Below are 17,607 nucleotides of genomic sequence, written 5' to 3'. Positions count from 1 at the left end.
CAGCTAGGCCATTTTTTCTTTTATTTTACCAGAAAGGAGTGCTCATTGAAGGGTAGCCTAAACTGCAAAAGCAAAGGTAGACTGTACAAGGTGCATTCTGTACTTCTACTTTAGATTAACTATGAGCCTGAGTCTGTTGAGTCATGCCTCTAGGGTATAAACCTGTATAGAAGGTATTCTTTAGATTCTGTGAAGGTGAGCCATTGTTCCCCCTTCTTTCCAGATAGAGAAGACTGGTACAATGTCAACTGTCCTACACATGCTTTCAAGCTTAAGAGAGGGTATATCATTGTATCACAAAGAGTGGGAATGTTTATAGTCAACAGACATTTGTCAGTAATATCCGTGCATTGTCTTTTGGTATTGTCATATAGCATACAAACCAGTAGCCTCACAGATGCCCACAAGAACCTTTTAATATTGAGGGGGTGTATTTTGTGAGTGACAAAACCTAACTCCGATTTGGCCTAAGTAGTTGGTTCATGTAATTGAAAAATCTAGGGATCAGCTTCAGGCATGGCCTGATCCAGGTCTGCATCCATTTTCTTCCTGTTCTCAGTTTTGCTTTCATGTGTTTTTTTCATTTTCAGTCTTTTTTTCCTCTGTTTTCATTCTGTGTTTCTTTTTGGGTAGTAGTGTCTGTAGTGTCTAATCTGCCCCAGTTTTCATCCCGTGTATTTTTCATCTTAAATGCTTTAACTTTGGAGTTTCATTTTGAGTATTTCTTACTTATTTCACATCTTAATATGTTCAGTCTTTTAGCTCCTTAAGCATATAGAATATGTTTATAATAACTGTCCTAATGTTCTTAACTACTAACACTATCACCTGTGTCATTTCTGAGTTATTTTCAGTTGACTTTTTTTTCTCTTCCTTGTAGATCACATTTTCCTTATTTGCATACCTAGTAATTTTTTATTGGACATAAGACATTGTGAATCTTACCTTGTTTGTTACTGATGTTTTTGTGTATCTGTAAATATTTTTGAGGTTTGTTTTAGGATACAGTGAAGTTACTTGGAAACAGTGTAATTCTTCCGAGTCTTGGTTTAAGCTTTGTTAGGTGGGACCATAGTGGTATTTGGTCAAGGGCTATCGTTTTCTTCACAGCTGGGGCAAAATTCTTCTGAGTACTCTACCTGTTATTCTATGAATTATGATGTTTTCCACTTTGGTTGGTGGAAACAGGAATTATTCCTGGCCCTGTGAGAATGCTGACTGTTGGCTTTCAAGTGGTTCTTTCCTTGATTTGGGTTTTGGGTGGTTGCCTTGCATGCACATACTGACTAGTACTCAGTTGAAGTCTCAATGCAGGTGGACTGTGTGAGGATCTCTGGAGTTCTCTGTGGAGCAGTCTCCTCTCTGGTCTTCTGCCCTGTGAATTTGCACTGCCTTGGCTTTCCTGGACTGCTAGTGCTGTCTCTTGAACTGAGACTGCGGGCCCTGTCTGGGTTCCTTTGCCCTGTGCCATGGCATAGAAATTCCATTCAGCAAGGTGGAGCAGTCATAAGGTTTATTTTGTGTGTTTCTTATGTCTCGAGGATCACTCTCTTTTGTTGCTTGGTATTCAACGTCTACAAACCTTTATTCCATATATTTTGTCCTTGTTTGTTTTAGGCAAGAGCATAAATCCAAATCTCTGTTACTGCAGCTTGAGCAGAAGTAGTAGAGCGTAGGCTCTCCTGGCTTCATTTTGAAAAGGACTTTTACCATGTAGTGGGAGCCCCAAACTGATATCCTTAATAGCTGTTAATTCTAGTGCAAAGAGAACCTCTTTTAATATCTGTATAGAGCACCTGAGGGATGCCTCAGACTGATCCCGATTGAGCCGTGTGCCCACCAGCAGATTGATCCTACAACCTGGAAAACGGTGCATTTCGATTGGCCAGGCTCCTGGATCACAGCTGCACTCTTCCCTGTTTATTGTGGAGATGGAGCGCTAGTCCCAGCCCTGCCATTACAATACAGAGTAGGGACGTGGTGGCACCCGAAAAGAGGGGCTGCTCGGCAGATGGACAACAGGGAGTTTCTATATATGTGCTACACAATGAGGTAGTGTCAAAGAAGAGCAAAGCTTTGTATTGCAATTGGGTTCAGGAAGCTCTGAGTACCTTTAATTTAAGCTTCCTTCACATAACTTCAGCAGCGATACCTGAATAAGCTCCTTTCTCAAATGATAGACATTATAGTAGGTTTTATAGAGTTTGGGAAGAGGACCCAGCAGCAGATGAGGACAGTTGCCGGGGGCAGGGGGAGGGGGGGTGCGGATAAGAGAAAGAAAAGGCGCTTTCTACAAATTTAGCAGGTATGGTTTATAATCTCATAATTTCTAATGCTATGAATTTTTATGCAGTTACCTAAATTTCAAAGTTGGAATATTCCTAGGGGATAGGATTTTGGTTTTGTAGCATATCTGAGAGATCTATCTTCATATGCCTTTTGAGGAAAAGCAGAGTTTAAGCAAATGGAATCAGAATTGGGATCTTTAATCTGAGCCTAAATAGTCTGGCTATAAAAATGCTTCAGAACTCACAGATTGGGTTGGTGCACCAGAGTAGGATTATATATATGCACCGAACCTGCATAAACAAAGGTCCTCATGGTTGTTTACAGCCTGTTTTAGTGAAAAGTTCATCTTTCTTAAAAGGGTCATTTATCTCTGATTTAGTAGTTTCTTACAGAATGAGAATGTTCTTTGTAAAATGTGGAGTAAGGAGGAAAGAGCTGTGGGCCCAGAGTCAATAGGTCAGGATTCTTTGGTTTGCCTCTACACAAATGTGCCATTAGGGCAGTTTCTAGCCTCTTTCACAGGTACGTCAGTTCCCAAGTGGAGATACTGTACCTACAACAGGAGCTCAGTTTGTGAGTAGGTAGAAGAGGGGGTGGTTGAGTTAGCCCCAAGTTTGGTAATACTAGCTTTCTAGATTAAAATGTTCATCCTTGATATAGAAGATTTCCCAGAGTGCGTAAATGGGGCCAGCCAGGACTGTGGTTCTATAGCAAACAAAATAAAACAGGAAGCCCCGATCGTTGGAATTGAGTAGATCTATGGTTTTTGGACCTTTTCTTCAAGCCAAGAACTACACCTAGAGATAAAAAATGAAAAGCTGATTGAGAGAGGTGGATGGAAGGTCTAGCCTAGGTGTACCCCTTATCTGTAGCCATGCTCTCAGAGGGGTTGCAAAACTTCTGTATAAGCTGATTTTCCTTCCAGCTCTAAAATCTGTGTGATTTCCAAAGTGTAGAGAGTGTAATGACTTAGAGACTATTACTGCCTTAAAATATTTTCAAAAAAATTAAGTTACTCCTATGTAATGAATGTTTTTTTGTACTTTATTTGGCACAAAATAATATATTGCATTCTTTACTAGTAAAATATAATAAAGGTTGAATTATTTTCTTTGTGGGCATAAAAATCTCTTAAGCAAAAATACTGATCTCTAGTTAAAATTATTATAAATACTATTCATTACTTTTCATTTTAGCTCATTTAAGTAATTTTATTTCCTGAGAGGTATTAACATTTTAAAAAAATTTTCATTGATAGGGTCCTAATCTAACATTTTAAGTAATTAGTTTTTAAGCAAAATATTTTTCCTTATCTATTTTCTTTAACTTAAGCATATTTTTGAGAAAAAATTAAATTTATCTTTTGGAACAGGGTCATTATCGTTATTGTGCTGCTCTTTCTATGCTGGGGGAATATGACTGGGCCCTGCAAGCAAACATAAAAGCTCAAAAACTCTGTAAAAATGACCCTGAGGGAATCAAGGATCTAATTCAGCAGCATGTAAAGTTACAAAAACAAATAGAAGACCTGCAAGGTATTTCACCTAAGATTCTTTGGTTACAGTCGAATTCCCTTTAAAACTTTTGAAGGTGGGTTTCTTGGATTAATGGAGGACCATAAATCAATTCTCAGGTGATTTGTACTTACTTTGTTTTGCTTTCTTGGTCAAGTCACTTAAGTTTTCCATTTCTATCTGTGTAGAAGTACATTAGTGTTCTATTCCATTAGGTAATTACAAATGATTTGTATCTTTTAGTTGAAACAGACAACAACAAATTATAATTTGTTCTTCTGTAGATTTTGAATAAAGTGAAGCCTTTTGAAATAAAATTGTTTAAAATTTTTTCTTCTATGGTTATAGTTACTTCCTAAAGAAAGAACCCTTCAGTAGAGTTGTTTGATGTTCACACCAAGTGTGTGGCTCATTCTATAGCATGCTGACCACATATGCATATATACATCTGTGTATGGATATGTACACATACCAGAAATCGGCTGTGTGGGCTAGGAATTCAAGATTTTCATTCTCTCGTTTTCTCTCCTAAGTGATTTTGTTTTCTCCAATGCCCGAAATTTCCTTACTCTATACTTGCACCATATAGGTCTTTGCTGTTTTTTCTTCTTTGGGTATTTACTGTCTTAGGAAGCTGAGCTGAGATGTTATCATCCAACTTAACGTGATTGTAAGATTGTGAGCTCCTTGAAGACAGATACCATCTCTGGTTCAGATTTATATACTGCTGCAGCTAGTCAATGATCACATGTAACGGGATGTCAAATCAGGCTGTATAACAATTTGGTGAAGCCATCCTAAAACTAAAAACATCTGGAAATACAAAATTATTCAGGTTTATTTTTCCAGTTCTGTAAATTTGATGCTCTGTCAGCTTAAAGGAAAGTTTAAATCTCTTTAAAGTATGTGTTGCTAATCCTCTGATTACTATGCGTGTGTGTGATTGATTTTTATAGGTCGAACACCAACTAGGAATACAATTAAAGCTTTTTATGAAAGCAGGTGAGTTAACATCTCTCAGGTCTGTAGCTGTTACTTGGGATGGCTTTGCCTTGTAAGTTTAAGAATCACTATGTATGATGCTTTGTAGCTAATGGCAACCACGGTAAAGTTGGGGAGGGGAAGGACCCGGGTTTGTGCCTTAAGATCAGGTGACCCATGAATTGTCACATTTGTTTTGTGGACTGTTTTACTGAACCATTTCGTATGTATTTATGGGAGATCTGTAGCCTAAGCCTAGGGGAAAAGAGCTGTGTAATATTACTTTCATTTCACTCTACTCGTATGGGAACAGTTTTTGTAGTGACGATCCTGGCAGCAGAGAATAGGGACAGTCTGTACCTTTAAGTCTTAGCTGCTATCCTGGAAACATCTGTCTCCAGCCTCCCAGTATCTTTTGAAAGGCTAAGACACTTTCTGTTAGAAATAAGCAACAGGCAGATTTTAATATGCTCACAAACAAATAGCAGCCTGGGTCCTACGTTTGTTACTGGGCAATTAAAAGAGATTATGCCTTTTCCTCCATGCTTTAGATATCTAAGATATCGAAGCTGTTAAATTTATTTATTTTTTATTTTTTATTTTTAAAAATTTTTTAATGTTTTATTTATTTTTGAGACAGAGAGAGACAGAGCATGAACAGGGGAGGGTCAGAGAGAGAGGGAGACACAGAATCTGAAGCAGGCTCCAGGCTCTGAGCTGTCAGCACAGAGCCCGACGCGGGGCTCGAACGAACCCACGGACCATGAGATCATGACCTGAGCCGAAGTCGGATGCTTAACTGACTGAGCCACCCAGGCGCCCCTAAAGCTGTTAAATTTGAAACAGGGAGACTTACTTGAATATTAGAAACCAGAATATATTATTAAACTGTTCTTAATCTGTTTTGAGTTTTCACTACCAAATTGAAAATAACATTTATGTATAAAGCCCAATCTCAGAGGTAGATTCTTTCTAAAACAGTATTACTGTGCTTTCAAGGGAAAAAAGGTGATAGTTGCTAAAACTTGTTTCTTTGAAGGATAACTTTTTTAAAATTCATGCTAATCAGGGGCACCTGGGTGGCTCAGTTGGTTAAGCATCCGACTATGGCTCAGGTCATGATCTTGCGGTTTGTGAGTTTGAGCCCCACATTGGGCTCACTTCACTGTTGTCGACCTGTCAGCACAGAGCCGGTTTCCCATCCTCTGTCTCCTTCTCTGCCCCTCCCCCTCTTGTGCTCTCCCCAAAATAAATAAATATTTTTAAAAATTATTTTAAAAAATGCATACTAATCAGTATAAAAAAATTTAGTATTTCTTTTATTCCCCATTTCAGGGCCTACATACCTAGTTTATCAGCACCTGCATTTAGTACTTCACTTAACTTCGTGGAAACTGAAAAAGATTCCAGAAAAACTAACCACGAAATGGCAAACGGTGGTAATCAGAATCTAAAGGTAGGTTTAGTTAAAAACTAAAATTAAAATTATTTCAAGTTTAGAAAGTCTCACGTTTTTACAATATTTTGGTGATAATGGAAGCTAAATATTTTGGTGATACAAATCCCTTTTTGCCTATTGATACCAAGAGAATGATTTTCTTTTCTTTTTTTTTCATTTTCTTTTTTAGTAAATATTCCAACTACCTCCTTCAACTACATGAAGATGATAGTCACAGTTTCTTTTGAAATCACATTTGTGTGTTTTCAAAAATCTTTTTTTCTAAATTTCATTTTTCCTCTTGGATAAGTTCTTTTTGTATGCTTTTCCTGCTTTACATGTCTCTCAATCAAACAGCCACTTAGGAATGAGTGACAATGGGGTCTGGTGGCCATGTCACCCCACTGCTTACAATGCTTTGGATTTTTCTTTTCCTCCCTTTCCCCTTTTGTATCTACTTGGCCTTTGGCACCACACCAGCCTGCCCACCGGCTTGTGTTGCATTGGGCCTGGGAGGCCTGCCATCCCCATCTCTGCCCGAAATATTTCTGCAGCCTCTGTGGTGCTTCCCAGCAGTGGTCCCCAGGCTTTATTCCCTGCTGTGTGCACCAGCACCCAGGTCTGATGGTTTGTGAGGGCGCCTCTAGGCCTTCCAGTCTGCCTCTGTGATCAGCGTCTATATCTCCATTTTCTTCTGAACAGTAGTATATTAAAAATTCAGCAGGTATCACCAAGTACACATTCATATTTCTTTCTAGGATTTGAGAGGAAAAAAGGAAAATAGTGTTTTGGAGTAGGTGGCTAGGAGGCATTGAAGGGAGCTTTGCCAAGTCCCTGTATAGTCCTTTTATTGTTAATAATGAATATCTCAGAGGCTGTACTCAGGGAAAGAAGCATAAGGAAAGATATGATAGTATTTATTAAGTACACTTATTGAACAGACTTGTTAGGCATCATGCCAGGTGTTGGAAATAGAATGGTCTTCTTGTTTGTTTATTCATTTAGGCCTAATAACCAGCTGGTTATTTTAGGCACTTGGGTAAATTCTGTTCTATTTTATTATTTAGCTATTGAATTCTTTATGGCTGTATTTTTTTTTTTTTAATCTCACTAATTTTATTTTCATGGCTAGGTGGTAGATGAAGCTTTGAAGGTAGATGATTGTGACTGTCATCCTGAATTTCTACCACCATCAAGTAAGTTTTTTCCTTATTTGTTGCTGAATTAATGTAGCGTTCCTAAACTTCCATGGCCCAACATTTGTACAAGCCTCACTTGTATTTGCTTTTGTTCTTTTCTACTTTATAATATTTCTATGTTAAGAAAACATTGAATATTTACTTGAAGTCAATGCTCAGTATTTTCATATATTTAATAAATTTAATTTTGGAAATTCATATAAGAAGCACAGAAAGGAAGGATAAAACTCTTCTTCATCTGCTACCTAATTCCTGTTAGGCCGGTAGTGTCTTTCAACTTTAATTAACCACCACCACCCCCCAACCCAGGGGGCTTTTTAGACTTTTTTTTTCCTATTTGCCCTCCTGCCACGGATACTGTTTATCTTTTTATGTCCTGTATGTACATCTGTGCTTTATATATATAAAAAAATTTTTCTCATCTCCTAATAACTAATTTTCACCCTGTTAGGAGTGATGCTGAGAATGGATGCTTTAGGCTTATTTTATTTTATTATTTTAACTTGCATGTGCTTAATGTATATGTTTATTTATGCATCTAGTAAATACACATACACCCAACAGGACTCCATTTACTCGACATCATTGGGAAATGATGGGTCCAGAGAAGCAAACATTGATGCTTCACTTATTTCTCAGTCTCCCTTTATATGACCAGATTTTGTTGAAAATTATTGTACAGTAGATCATATGCTTCCCTGCCTTTTAAAATAGAGCTTAGGAAAATACAGATATTCTTGATGATGCAAGGTTCTTGTTAGATACAGATTTTGTCTCAGACTTTCATGTGCTCCTTCCAGAATTATTGTGGTGAGATTAGTGACGTAGTTAGTGATCCTGCTGCCCTCTTTTCCTTTTTCTTGTTTGTTGGTTCATTTGTTTTCTGCTTCTGGCAGCCATTTCTGTCTTTTTTCCCTGCAGTTCTGTCTTTTCTTAGACTCTGGTGCCATATACCCAGCTATTTACCATTAGCCATTCCCATTTGGTTAGCTCATTGGAGAATGATAAAGAGGGCGACTCAGGTGATTATCTTACCTGATGTGACTCTAATAGTGCATGAAAAATCTTTGAGGACAAAACTTTTCTTTTGGAAAACACCTTTTAATTTATTGATGTTTCTTAGGCTGTTATTATCAGCACATTTTTAAGTAAATAATTTAAATACCACCTTCAGCATCTGTATTCAGTCAAAGAAATTGAGGTCCTAGTTAAGCCTACATAGATTTGCCCTAAATCGGACAGCAGGAATCAAACTAGAACTCTTCTGCCTTTCTGGAAGCCTCTCTTGTTTTCTGAGGCCACTCAAACCACTTCGGCTCTCATCCCCTCCTTAATTCATAGGTTCTGACTTGCCTCTGCTGTCTCTCCCCAAAGCTCCCATCACATACACCCTGTCCGTATTGCCGTGCTCTCTTCCACACAACTTTGTGCATTTGCCTCCCTGCTCCGAAGTACATAGTGGTTCCTACTCTCCAGCCTGTGAGTCAAAGTCTGGACTCACACAGCTCGAGTATCGGAAGCAAAGGACCTGTGATCGCTCACTCCAGCCAGCCTTCACAGCCCCTTTCCAACCTTCTCTTCTTATCCAACTCCCCAGATCACACAGGTTTACTTAGTGTCTCTTAAAGTGAATGTCATTCTTGAGTTTGGCCCATCCTATCCAAATCCTGCTTGCTTCTTAAAGCTAAATATGAATGCTGCATTCCCACTAACACTTTTCCCAGACACTCAACCTGAAGTGATTTCCACTTCTATGAGTTATAAGACCAGTTAACATGGAATTAATATGTCAATAGCAACATGCCATATCTTCTTTTCTAAAAGTGATTGTCGTGTAATCCTGGTAACTGTCTTTTCTTCCCATCTGATTGTAAACTACCTGAGAAGAGGAACTGTGGCCTTTATCTCTCTGTATCTACTGTAGGCCTAAATAATATCATTGTAATTTATGTTCACAATAATTTTATAGCATATACAGACAAACATTATAGCTGTTTCTTTACTTGTTTGTAGTTTCACTCACATAAAACATTGCTTGCTTTGCTTTCTTATTCCAATGTACATAGTTTTAGTTGATTTGCTTTCAGGCTTGTTGATTGTTGTGTACAGATTTCGGGAACAAATACTTTGTATTCACAGGTCAGCCTCCAAAATATAAAGGAAAACAAAAATCTCGAAACAATGAATTGGAGAAGTTCAGGTATGTTGTTTATCTAGGTTTTTTTCCCCCTTAAATATCCTCCTCTTAAGAAAAAAGAAAAAGGGGAGGGGAGTATGTCTCTTTCAAGTAGTAGCTATGATGAGTACTGAAATTCCTTTTAAATATCAAAGGCATGTCTTTAGGAGAGTGCCATATTTGGCTAAAATATTATTAATTCTGAATGTTAGTAATGTCTGAAAGGCATATAATATGAGATATAGCAGTGTTAATTCTTAGAAATCTCAAAATACATGCTCATGAGAAGAAAAAAGAAGTATGAAGTGAAAATTACCTCTTCTCCCTGCTCACCTTATTTCACCTTTCCCACAATTGCTTCTCTTGTGGCTTCCTTTAGGTACTCACTGTTAACAAGTTCTTGGCCACCTGAAGCTTACTCTGCATATACAGGCATGGGTGTGTCTATATTCAGGGGCCCTTTTAAGCAGCTGTCATTAGAGGAAAGTGTTCACTAATAAAGTGACTACATATAAAGTGAGTTCTACCAAACATCCCCTTCCCGGAATTAACAATAGGAACTCTTGCCACCTATCTTTACAATTAACCCACCATTGCCTGCAAAGATACAGATTGATTGCAGAGTGAGTGAACTTGTAAATCTTGCAATGGATACAGAAGTTCATGAAGTCAGTGAAAATGATGCTGGAGACCCTGCAAAAGCATTTCTGCCAAAGGTACACCAGCTGTTGGCTTTCTCTTCATTTAAGGCTGATTCCTTGACAGATGTCTCAAGAAGGATTTGAATATCAAAGCAAGAGAATCTTTTCTATTGGCTCAATCTCTGTTGAGCTAATAGAGAAATTAGTAAAGCCCCATTAAAAAAAGGTGATCATTTTTTAATGCTGCTACAAAATTTAATTTAAAGCAAGGGCATAGATACTATGTTATTCTCTTATTCTGTAAGAAAATCCTGAGTCCTCCCTCCCCCCTTCCCCAACCCTCAAAAGAAACCAAAAACATACAGGGACATTCTTTGAATGCATGGTTATAATTTAAACTGTTCTGCTAAAGATAAAATGTTTTTTTTTTTTATAGTTTGTTTTTGTTTTCAAATTGAAGTCTTCTTGTTTGATTATGTCCATTTCATGGGGTTATTTAATGATTAAGTAGGATAGCCACATGAAACATTTAGAGCCCTGGAACATGGTAAATGCTCAGTTTACCTTAACTATCATTATTGTTATTACCATCATTTTCATTGTTGTTAAGACCATTCTGGCCTATATCTTGCTTTTTTATCTCTTTCAAATATCTTGCATATCTTCACACATCAGATCATGGAGATCTACATCCTTCATTTTTATGGCTGCAGGATATTTCACAGTATAGATGTCTATTTGAAGAAGAAATTTCTAGAGTGGAATTGCTCTGTCATAGGGAATGTGTAATTTTAACTTAGATAGATACTGCCAAATTGTCCTAGAAAATGAGTACTGTTCAGCATTCCTACTGAGCTGTGGGAGGGTGTGTGTGTGTATGTGTGTGTGTGTGTGTGTGTGTGTATATGTATATGTGTATATATATATAGTCTTTGTCCTCCGTTCTTGGCTTAGAGCACCTAGGATCCTTGGAACTTTTGGAGTGAAAAGAGTATCTTTCGTTATTCCTAACAGGCTCCTCTCTACCTTACCTGAGTTTAAACTGAGATGACTTAAGGCTGGGCCCCTACCTGCAGGATTGGGGTTGGTCATGAGAAAGAGCAAGAATGTGATTGGAGGGTTGGAACTCTCTGCTCTACCCCCTGATCTCCAAGAAGGGGATGAGAGTGGGAAATTGAGTTCAGTCACCAATGACTAGTAATATAATCATTCATACTTATGTAATAATAGCCTTAATAGAAGCCTTTAAAACCACTGGGGCTCAGGGAGCTTCTTCTGTCTGGGTTGCTGAATACATGGAGATGCTGAGAAGGTGGCATGGGGTGGCGTACCTTCCTGTGCATCTCTTCTGTTGGCCATTGTGAGTTACAGCCTTTGTGATAAGCTAGTAATGATAAGTAAAGCACTTTTCTGAGTTCTGTGAGTCATTCTAGGGAATTGTTGAAGCTGAGGGAGGGTCACAGAAACCTCTTGAGTTTGTAATCTGCCAGGCAGTAGAGGGTAGCCTGAGCGCCTCCTTGTGGCTGACAGTATGGGGAAGGGCATCGTGTCTGAAGTGGGATCAGTTTTGTGGGACTGAGCCTTTGACCTGTGGGGCCTGTGTTAACTCCAGAGTTTGTGTCAAAATGGAATTGAATTACTGAACACTCCGTGTTGGAGAATTGGTATGGAAAAATGACAACTATTTAGTGTCAGAAAACACTATCCAGAGTACCTGAATCTTCTTTACCCTCAGCAGCATTTGAAATCAGACTTTCTGAAACAGTTGTCATATTATTAGATTTTCCTATGAGATGAAGCATCTTTACAATGTTTAATGGGCACATTTCTTTTTTTTTTTTTTAATTTTTTTTTTTTTAAACGTTTTTATTTATTTTTGAGACAGAGAGAGACAGAGCATGAACGGGGGAGGGTCACAGAGAGACAGAGACACAGAATCTGAAACAGGCTCCAGGCTCTGAGCTGTCAGCACAGAGCCCGACGCGGGGCTCGAACTCACGGACTGTGAGATCATGACCTGAGCTGAAGTCGGACACTCAACCGACCAAGCCACCCAGGCGCCCCTAATGGGCACATTTCTTATTTCAAGCTGTGTTGTTATTGACGACTATAGATTTGTAATAACTTTTGATGATCATAAATCCCCCCAATTTCTTTTTTTTTTAAGTTCTCACGTGTCATCTTTATAATCAATTCTTCTGGTCCCCCTCCACCTCCAGTTTTATAGGGATTTTATTGAGATGTCATTGTATTTAGAGATTAATTTGGGGAGAATTGCCCTCTTGGTAATAATATTTCTATGTAGGAATTTGTGACTTTCCATTTATTCAGTGTTTGAAATGACCTTCACATGGAGATGAGAAGGATAGGATAGGGAATATAATCAATAATGCTGTAATCATGTTGTATGGTGATAAGTGGTAAGCACACTTACCGTGGTGAGCATTGTGTAATGTATAGAATTGTTAAATCACCATGTTGTATGCCTGAAACTAATATAACATTGTATATCACTTTTACTTCAGTTTTTAAAAAATGACTTTTAGGAAATACTCTTTTCTTTCTACAAGCAGGAGTGTTTTATTTTAAAATAACTCAAAACACTTTTCTCTTTTAGTTCTACTTCACAGGGGAGTTTACCAGTAGATTTGAAAAACATCTTGGAAAAACAGTTTTCTAAGTCTTCCAGAGCTGCACACCAGGTAAAGGAAAAGGCTTATTTCTATTTTAAAAAAGCAAAGTCTTTGAACAAAATATTTTCGTATAAATTAAGTCTAACGTACATCTCTAAGATTTATTTTTTATAATTTAAGTTACGGACATACAATTTTCTATATGACTGCTAAGAAACAAAACTATCACTAATTTAGATATTAACTTGCTAAAGCAGATTTTTTTTAATGTTTATTTATTTTGGGAGAGAGAGCAAAGGGGAGGGACAGAATCAAGCAGGCACCGTGCTGTCAGCACAGAGTCCGACACAGGGTTCGACCTCATGAACTATGAGATTATGACCTGAGCCAAAATCAAGAGTCTGATACTTAACTGACTGAGCCACTCAGGCATCCAAACTTGATAATTACTTTAACCAGAAATTGTCAACTAACGGTTGACACTGAAAAATTGTTTGGTTCCCAAAGATTTAAAGATTTGGGATTCTTTGCTTTCCAAAGTTTTAACTTTTAAGATAATATTTTAAGATTTAAATTATTTTGAAAGGTTTAAGTGCAGTTTTATTATGCCTACCTGAAAGCTGTCAAAGAGCGAACTTTTTATTCGTTGAATGATTTAACCATAATCAGATAACTTTATGTATAAAATTCTTTCTATGGTATTTAGTAAGTAATTTTAAAATATACATTAAGATGGGGCCCCTGGGTGGCTCATTCGGTTAAGTGTCCGACTTTGGCTCGGGTCATGATCTCATAGTTCATGAGTTCAAGCCCTGCATTGAGCTCTGTGCTGACAGCTTGGAGCCTGGAGACTGTTGCAGATTCTGTGTTTCCCTCTCTGTCTCTCTGCCCTTCCCCCACTCGCACTCTGTCTCTCTCTCTCAAAAATAAACACTTTTAAGAAATTTAAAAAATAATAAAAAAATAAACATTAAGGGGGAAAAATGAATAGGCAGAACACAGAGGATTTTTAGGGCAGTGAGAATTTTCTGTATGATATCATAATGATAGTTATATGTCCTTATACATTTGTCCAAACCCATAGAATGTACAACACGAGGAGTGTATCCTGTGGTAAACTATAGACTTTGGGTGATTAAGATGTGTGAGTGTAGTTCGTGTTTGGTGAAAAATATACTATTCTGAGTTAAAGAAGATATGGTATACATACAGTGGAGTATTCTTAAAAAAAGCATAAAATCTTGCCATTCTTAAAACATGGGTGGACCTAGACCAGATTTCATTAAGTGAAAAAGAGAAAGTTAAATACTGTGTGATTTCACTTCTGTGTGGAATCTAAAAACAAAACAAGTGAACAAACACACACTCAACATACAAAAACAGAAACAGTCCCATAAATCCGGAGAAGAAACTGGTGGTTGCCAGAGGGGAGAGGGTGGGAGGATGGGTGAACTATGTGAAGGGGATTAAGAAGTTCAAACTACCAGTTATGAAATAAATAACCATGTGATGAAAAGTATAGCATAGAGAATATAATCAATAATATTGTAATAACTGGATTGTGACAGATGGTAACTACACTTATTGTGGTGAGCACTGCATAATGTTAAGCATTGTGGAATCACTGTGTTGTATCCCTGAATTTAGTATAACATATGCTTATTATACTTCAATAAAAAAATAGATATGTAAAATACACCATTCTGATGAGTGATAGTAGGGTGTACATTTGAGGAGGCAAGGGGTATAATGGACATTTCTGTACCTCCTCAGTTTTGTTGTAAACCTAAAACTAAGAGAAAAAGTCTTCTAAAAAAATGCAAGGGGTATAGCTAAAAGATAACTTTGAAGGAAATTTATCAAGCTAAACGTATGTATGAAAAGAACAAAAACTTTTATTTATTTTTTTTTTAATTTTTTTTTTAAAGTTTATTTTTGAGACAGAGAGAGACACAGCATGAACGGGGGAGGGGCAGAGAGAGAGGGAGACACAGAATCGGAAGCAAGCTCCAGGCTCTGAGCCATCAGCCCAGAGCCCAACGCGGGGCTCGAACTCGCGGACCGCGAGATCGTGACCTGAGCTGAAGTCGGACGCTTAACCGACTGAGCCACCCAGGCACCCCCAAAAACTTCTAAATTAATGAAGCAGTTATTCCAGGAGCTAGGAAAAAAGAAAGACAGCAAATAAACCCAAAGAAAGGAGAAGGAAGGAAATAATAAAGATTGAAGTAGAAAATAATGAAATGTGGCACAAAAACAGACACATAGACCAATGGAATAGAATAGAAACCCCAGAAATAGACCCACAAACGTATGGCCAACTCATCTTTGACAAAGCAGGAAAGAACATCCAATGGAAAAAAGACAGTCTCTTTAACAAATGGTGCTGGGAGAACTGGACAGCAACATGCAGAAGGTTGAAACTAGACCACTTTCTCACACCATTCACAACTCAAAATGGATAAAGGACCTGAATGTGAGACAGGAAACCATCAAAACCTTAGAGGAGAAAGCAGGAAAAGACCTCTCTGACCTCAGCCGTAGCAATCTCTTACTCGACACATCCCCAAAGGCAAGGGAATTAAAAGCAAAAGTGAATTACTGGGACCTCATGAAGATAAAAAGCTTCTGCACAGCAAAGGAAACAACCAACAAAACTAAAAGGCAACCAACGGAATGGGAAAAGATATTTGCAAATGACATATCGGACAAAGGGCTAGTATCCAAAATCTATAAAGAGCTCACCAAACTCCACACCCGAAAAACAAATAACCCAGTGAAGAAATGGGCAGAAAACATGAATAGACACTTCTCTAAAGAAGACATCCGTATGGCCAACAGGCACATGAAAAGATGTTCAACGTCGCTCCTTATCAGGGAAATACAAATCAAAACCACACTCAGATATCACCTCACGCCAGTCAGAGTGGCCAAAATGAACAAATCAGGAGACTATAGATGCTGGAGAGGATGTGGAGAAACGGGAACCCTCTTGCACTGTTGGTGGGAATGCAAATTGGTGCAGCCGCTCTGGAAAGCAGTGTGGAGGTTCCTCAGAAAATTAAAAATAGACCTACCCTATGACCCAGCAATAGCACTGCTAGGAATTTATCCAAGGTATACAGGAGTACTGATGCATAGGGGCACTTGTACCCCAATGTTTATAGCAGCACTCTCAACAATAGCCAAATTATGGAAAGAGCCTAAATGTCCATCAACTGATGAATGGATAAAGAAACTGTGGTTTATATACACAATGGAATACTACGTGGCAATGAGAAAAAATGAAATATGGCCTTTTGTAGCAACGTGGATGGAACTGGAGAGTGTGATGCTAAGTGAAATAAGCCATACAGAGAAAGACAGATACCATATGGTTTCACTCTTATGTGGATCCTGAGAAACGTAACAGAAACCCATGGGGGAGGGGAAGGAAAAAAAAAAAAAAAGAGGTTAGAGTGGGAGAGAGCCAAAGCATAAGAGACTCTTAAAAACTGAGAACAAACTGAGGGTTGATGGGGGGTGGGAGGGAGGGGAGGGTGGGTGATGGGTATTGAGGAGGGCACCTTTTGGGGTGAGCACTGGGTGTTGTATGGAAACCAATTTGACAATAAATTTCATATAAAAAAAAAAAAGAATGAAATGGAAAGACATATAATGGAAGGATTCACAGAGATAACCATAGATTCTTTGTCAGTATAAATAAAATTTATACACTGGTATTGAAACTGATTAAGGAAGAAGAAAAGAAGACATCATAAGACAATTTCAAGAATGAACAAGGATACATTACTACAGATCCTTGAATATTACAAATACATCAAAATACTATTATAAATGACATCATACCAAGAAATTTGAAAGCGTATATAGATGAAATGGATAAATTCCTAGAAAAATCCCAACTTACAAAAACTGATTCAAGAAGAGATAAAAACCTTGATGCAATCCAGAATTCATGAAACCTTGGCCGGTGACTATTCCAGTCACTGAACACTTACACATTATGTAGTACTAAATGAAAGATGATCTTTTTTGGGTAAATGTGATTCATATGCATCTGCTCTGGTCATCCAGTTCTTTATGTAGACATAGTTTTATTTCTTCTAAAATAGAATATTGGATTTAAATTTCACTCTTAAAAATGTGTATTAACATGGAATATAATACTTGTCCCAATATGGGGGTTATTTAAAAATTCAATTAACTATTTTAGGTATATATGACAAATATCTTACAAAAGACTGAAGGAATGAAGCATGTTTCAAGCAGTTTATGAAAACATTTCTAACCAGTTGCATAGAAGCATCTTTAGAATTTCTGGCAGTTAGGGGCACCTGGGTGGCTCAGTCGGTTGGGTGTCCAGCTTTTGGCTCAAGTCATGATCTCATCATCCATGAGTTCGAGCCCCACGTCGGGCTCTGTGCTAACAGCTCAGAGCCTGGAGCCTGCTTTGGATTCTGTGTCTCCCTTTCTCTCTGTCCCTCCTACACTCATGATCTGTCTGTCTCTCTCTTTCAAAAGTAAATAAAACATTTAAAAAAATTAGAATTTCTGACAGAGATGTTAAAATTATGGTTTTTTATGTTGATTTACTGACTCTAGAAACTATGAAAGACTTAAATAGAAGAGACAACCTGTGAAAGATCAAAGGTGATTTAAATAAAATGTGGTAGTTATTTTTGAGCCTTCCATTGTTCATTCAACACACTTTAGGTTAGGCCCCTCCCTGTCTG

The 17,607-nt window shown here is 37.9% G+C and overlaps 1 protein-coding gene across 8 annotated transcripts in view; it reads left to right on the top strand.

Annotated features, from left to right (window-relative positions):
• Positions 1-17,607, top strand: part of TTC3 (tetratricopeptide repeat domain 3) — a 127,229-nt gene that overhangs the window by 38,511 nt on the left and 71,111 nt on the right. For all 8 annotated transcript variants that reach the window (XM_042957015.1, XM_007090458.2, XM_042957017.1 and 5 more), the window contains 6 exons: positions 3,662-3,824; positions 4,760-4,805; positions 6,120-6,240; positions 7,355-7,418; positions 9,561-9,621; positions 12,856-12,940. In XM_042957015.1, the coding sequence (XP_042812949.1) occupies positions 3,662-3,824; positions 4,760-4,805; positions 6,120-6,240; positions 7,355-7,418; positions 9,561-9,621; positions 12,856-12,940 (540 nt within the window). The remainder of the gene's footprint in view (positions 1-3,661; positions 3,825-4,759; positions 4,806-6,119; positions 6,241-7,354; positions 7,419-9,560; positions 9,622-12,855; positions 12,941-17,607) is intronic.

Source organism: Panthera tigris, chromosome C2 (genome assembly GCF_018350195.1).
Source record: "Panthera tigris isolate Pti1 chromosome C2, P.tigris_Pti1_mat1.1, whole genome shotgun sequence".
Lineage (NCBI taxonomy): Eukaryota > Metazoa > Chordata > Mammalia > Carnivora > Felidae > Panthera > Panthera tigris.
The sequence above is the reverse complement of the archived record's forward strand: the minus strand, read 5'-3'. Positions and strand labels throughout refer to the sequence as shown.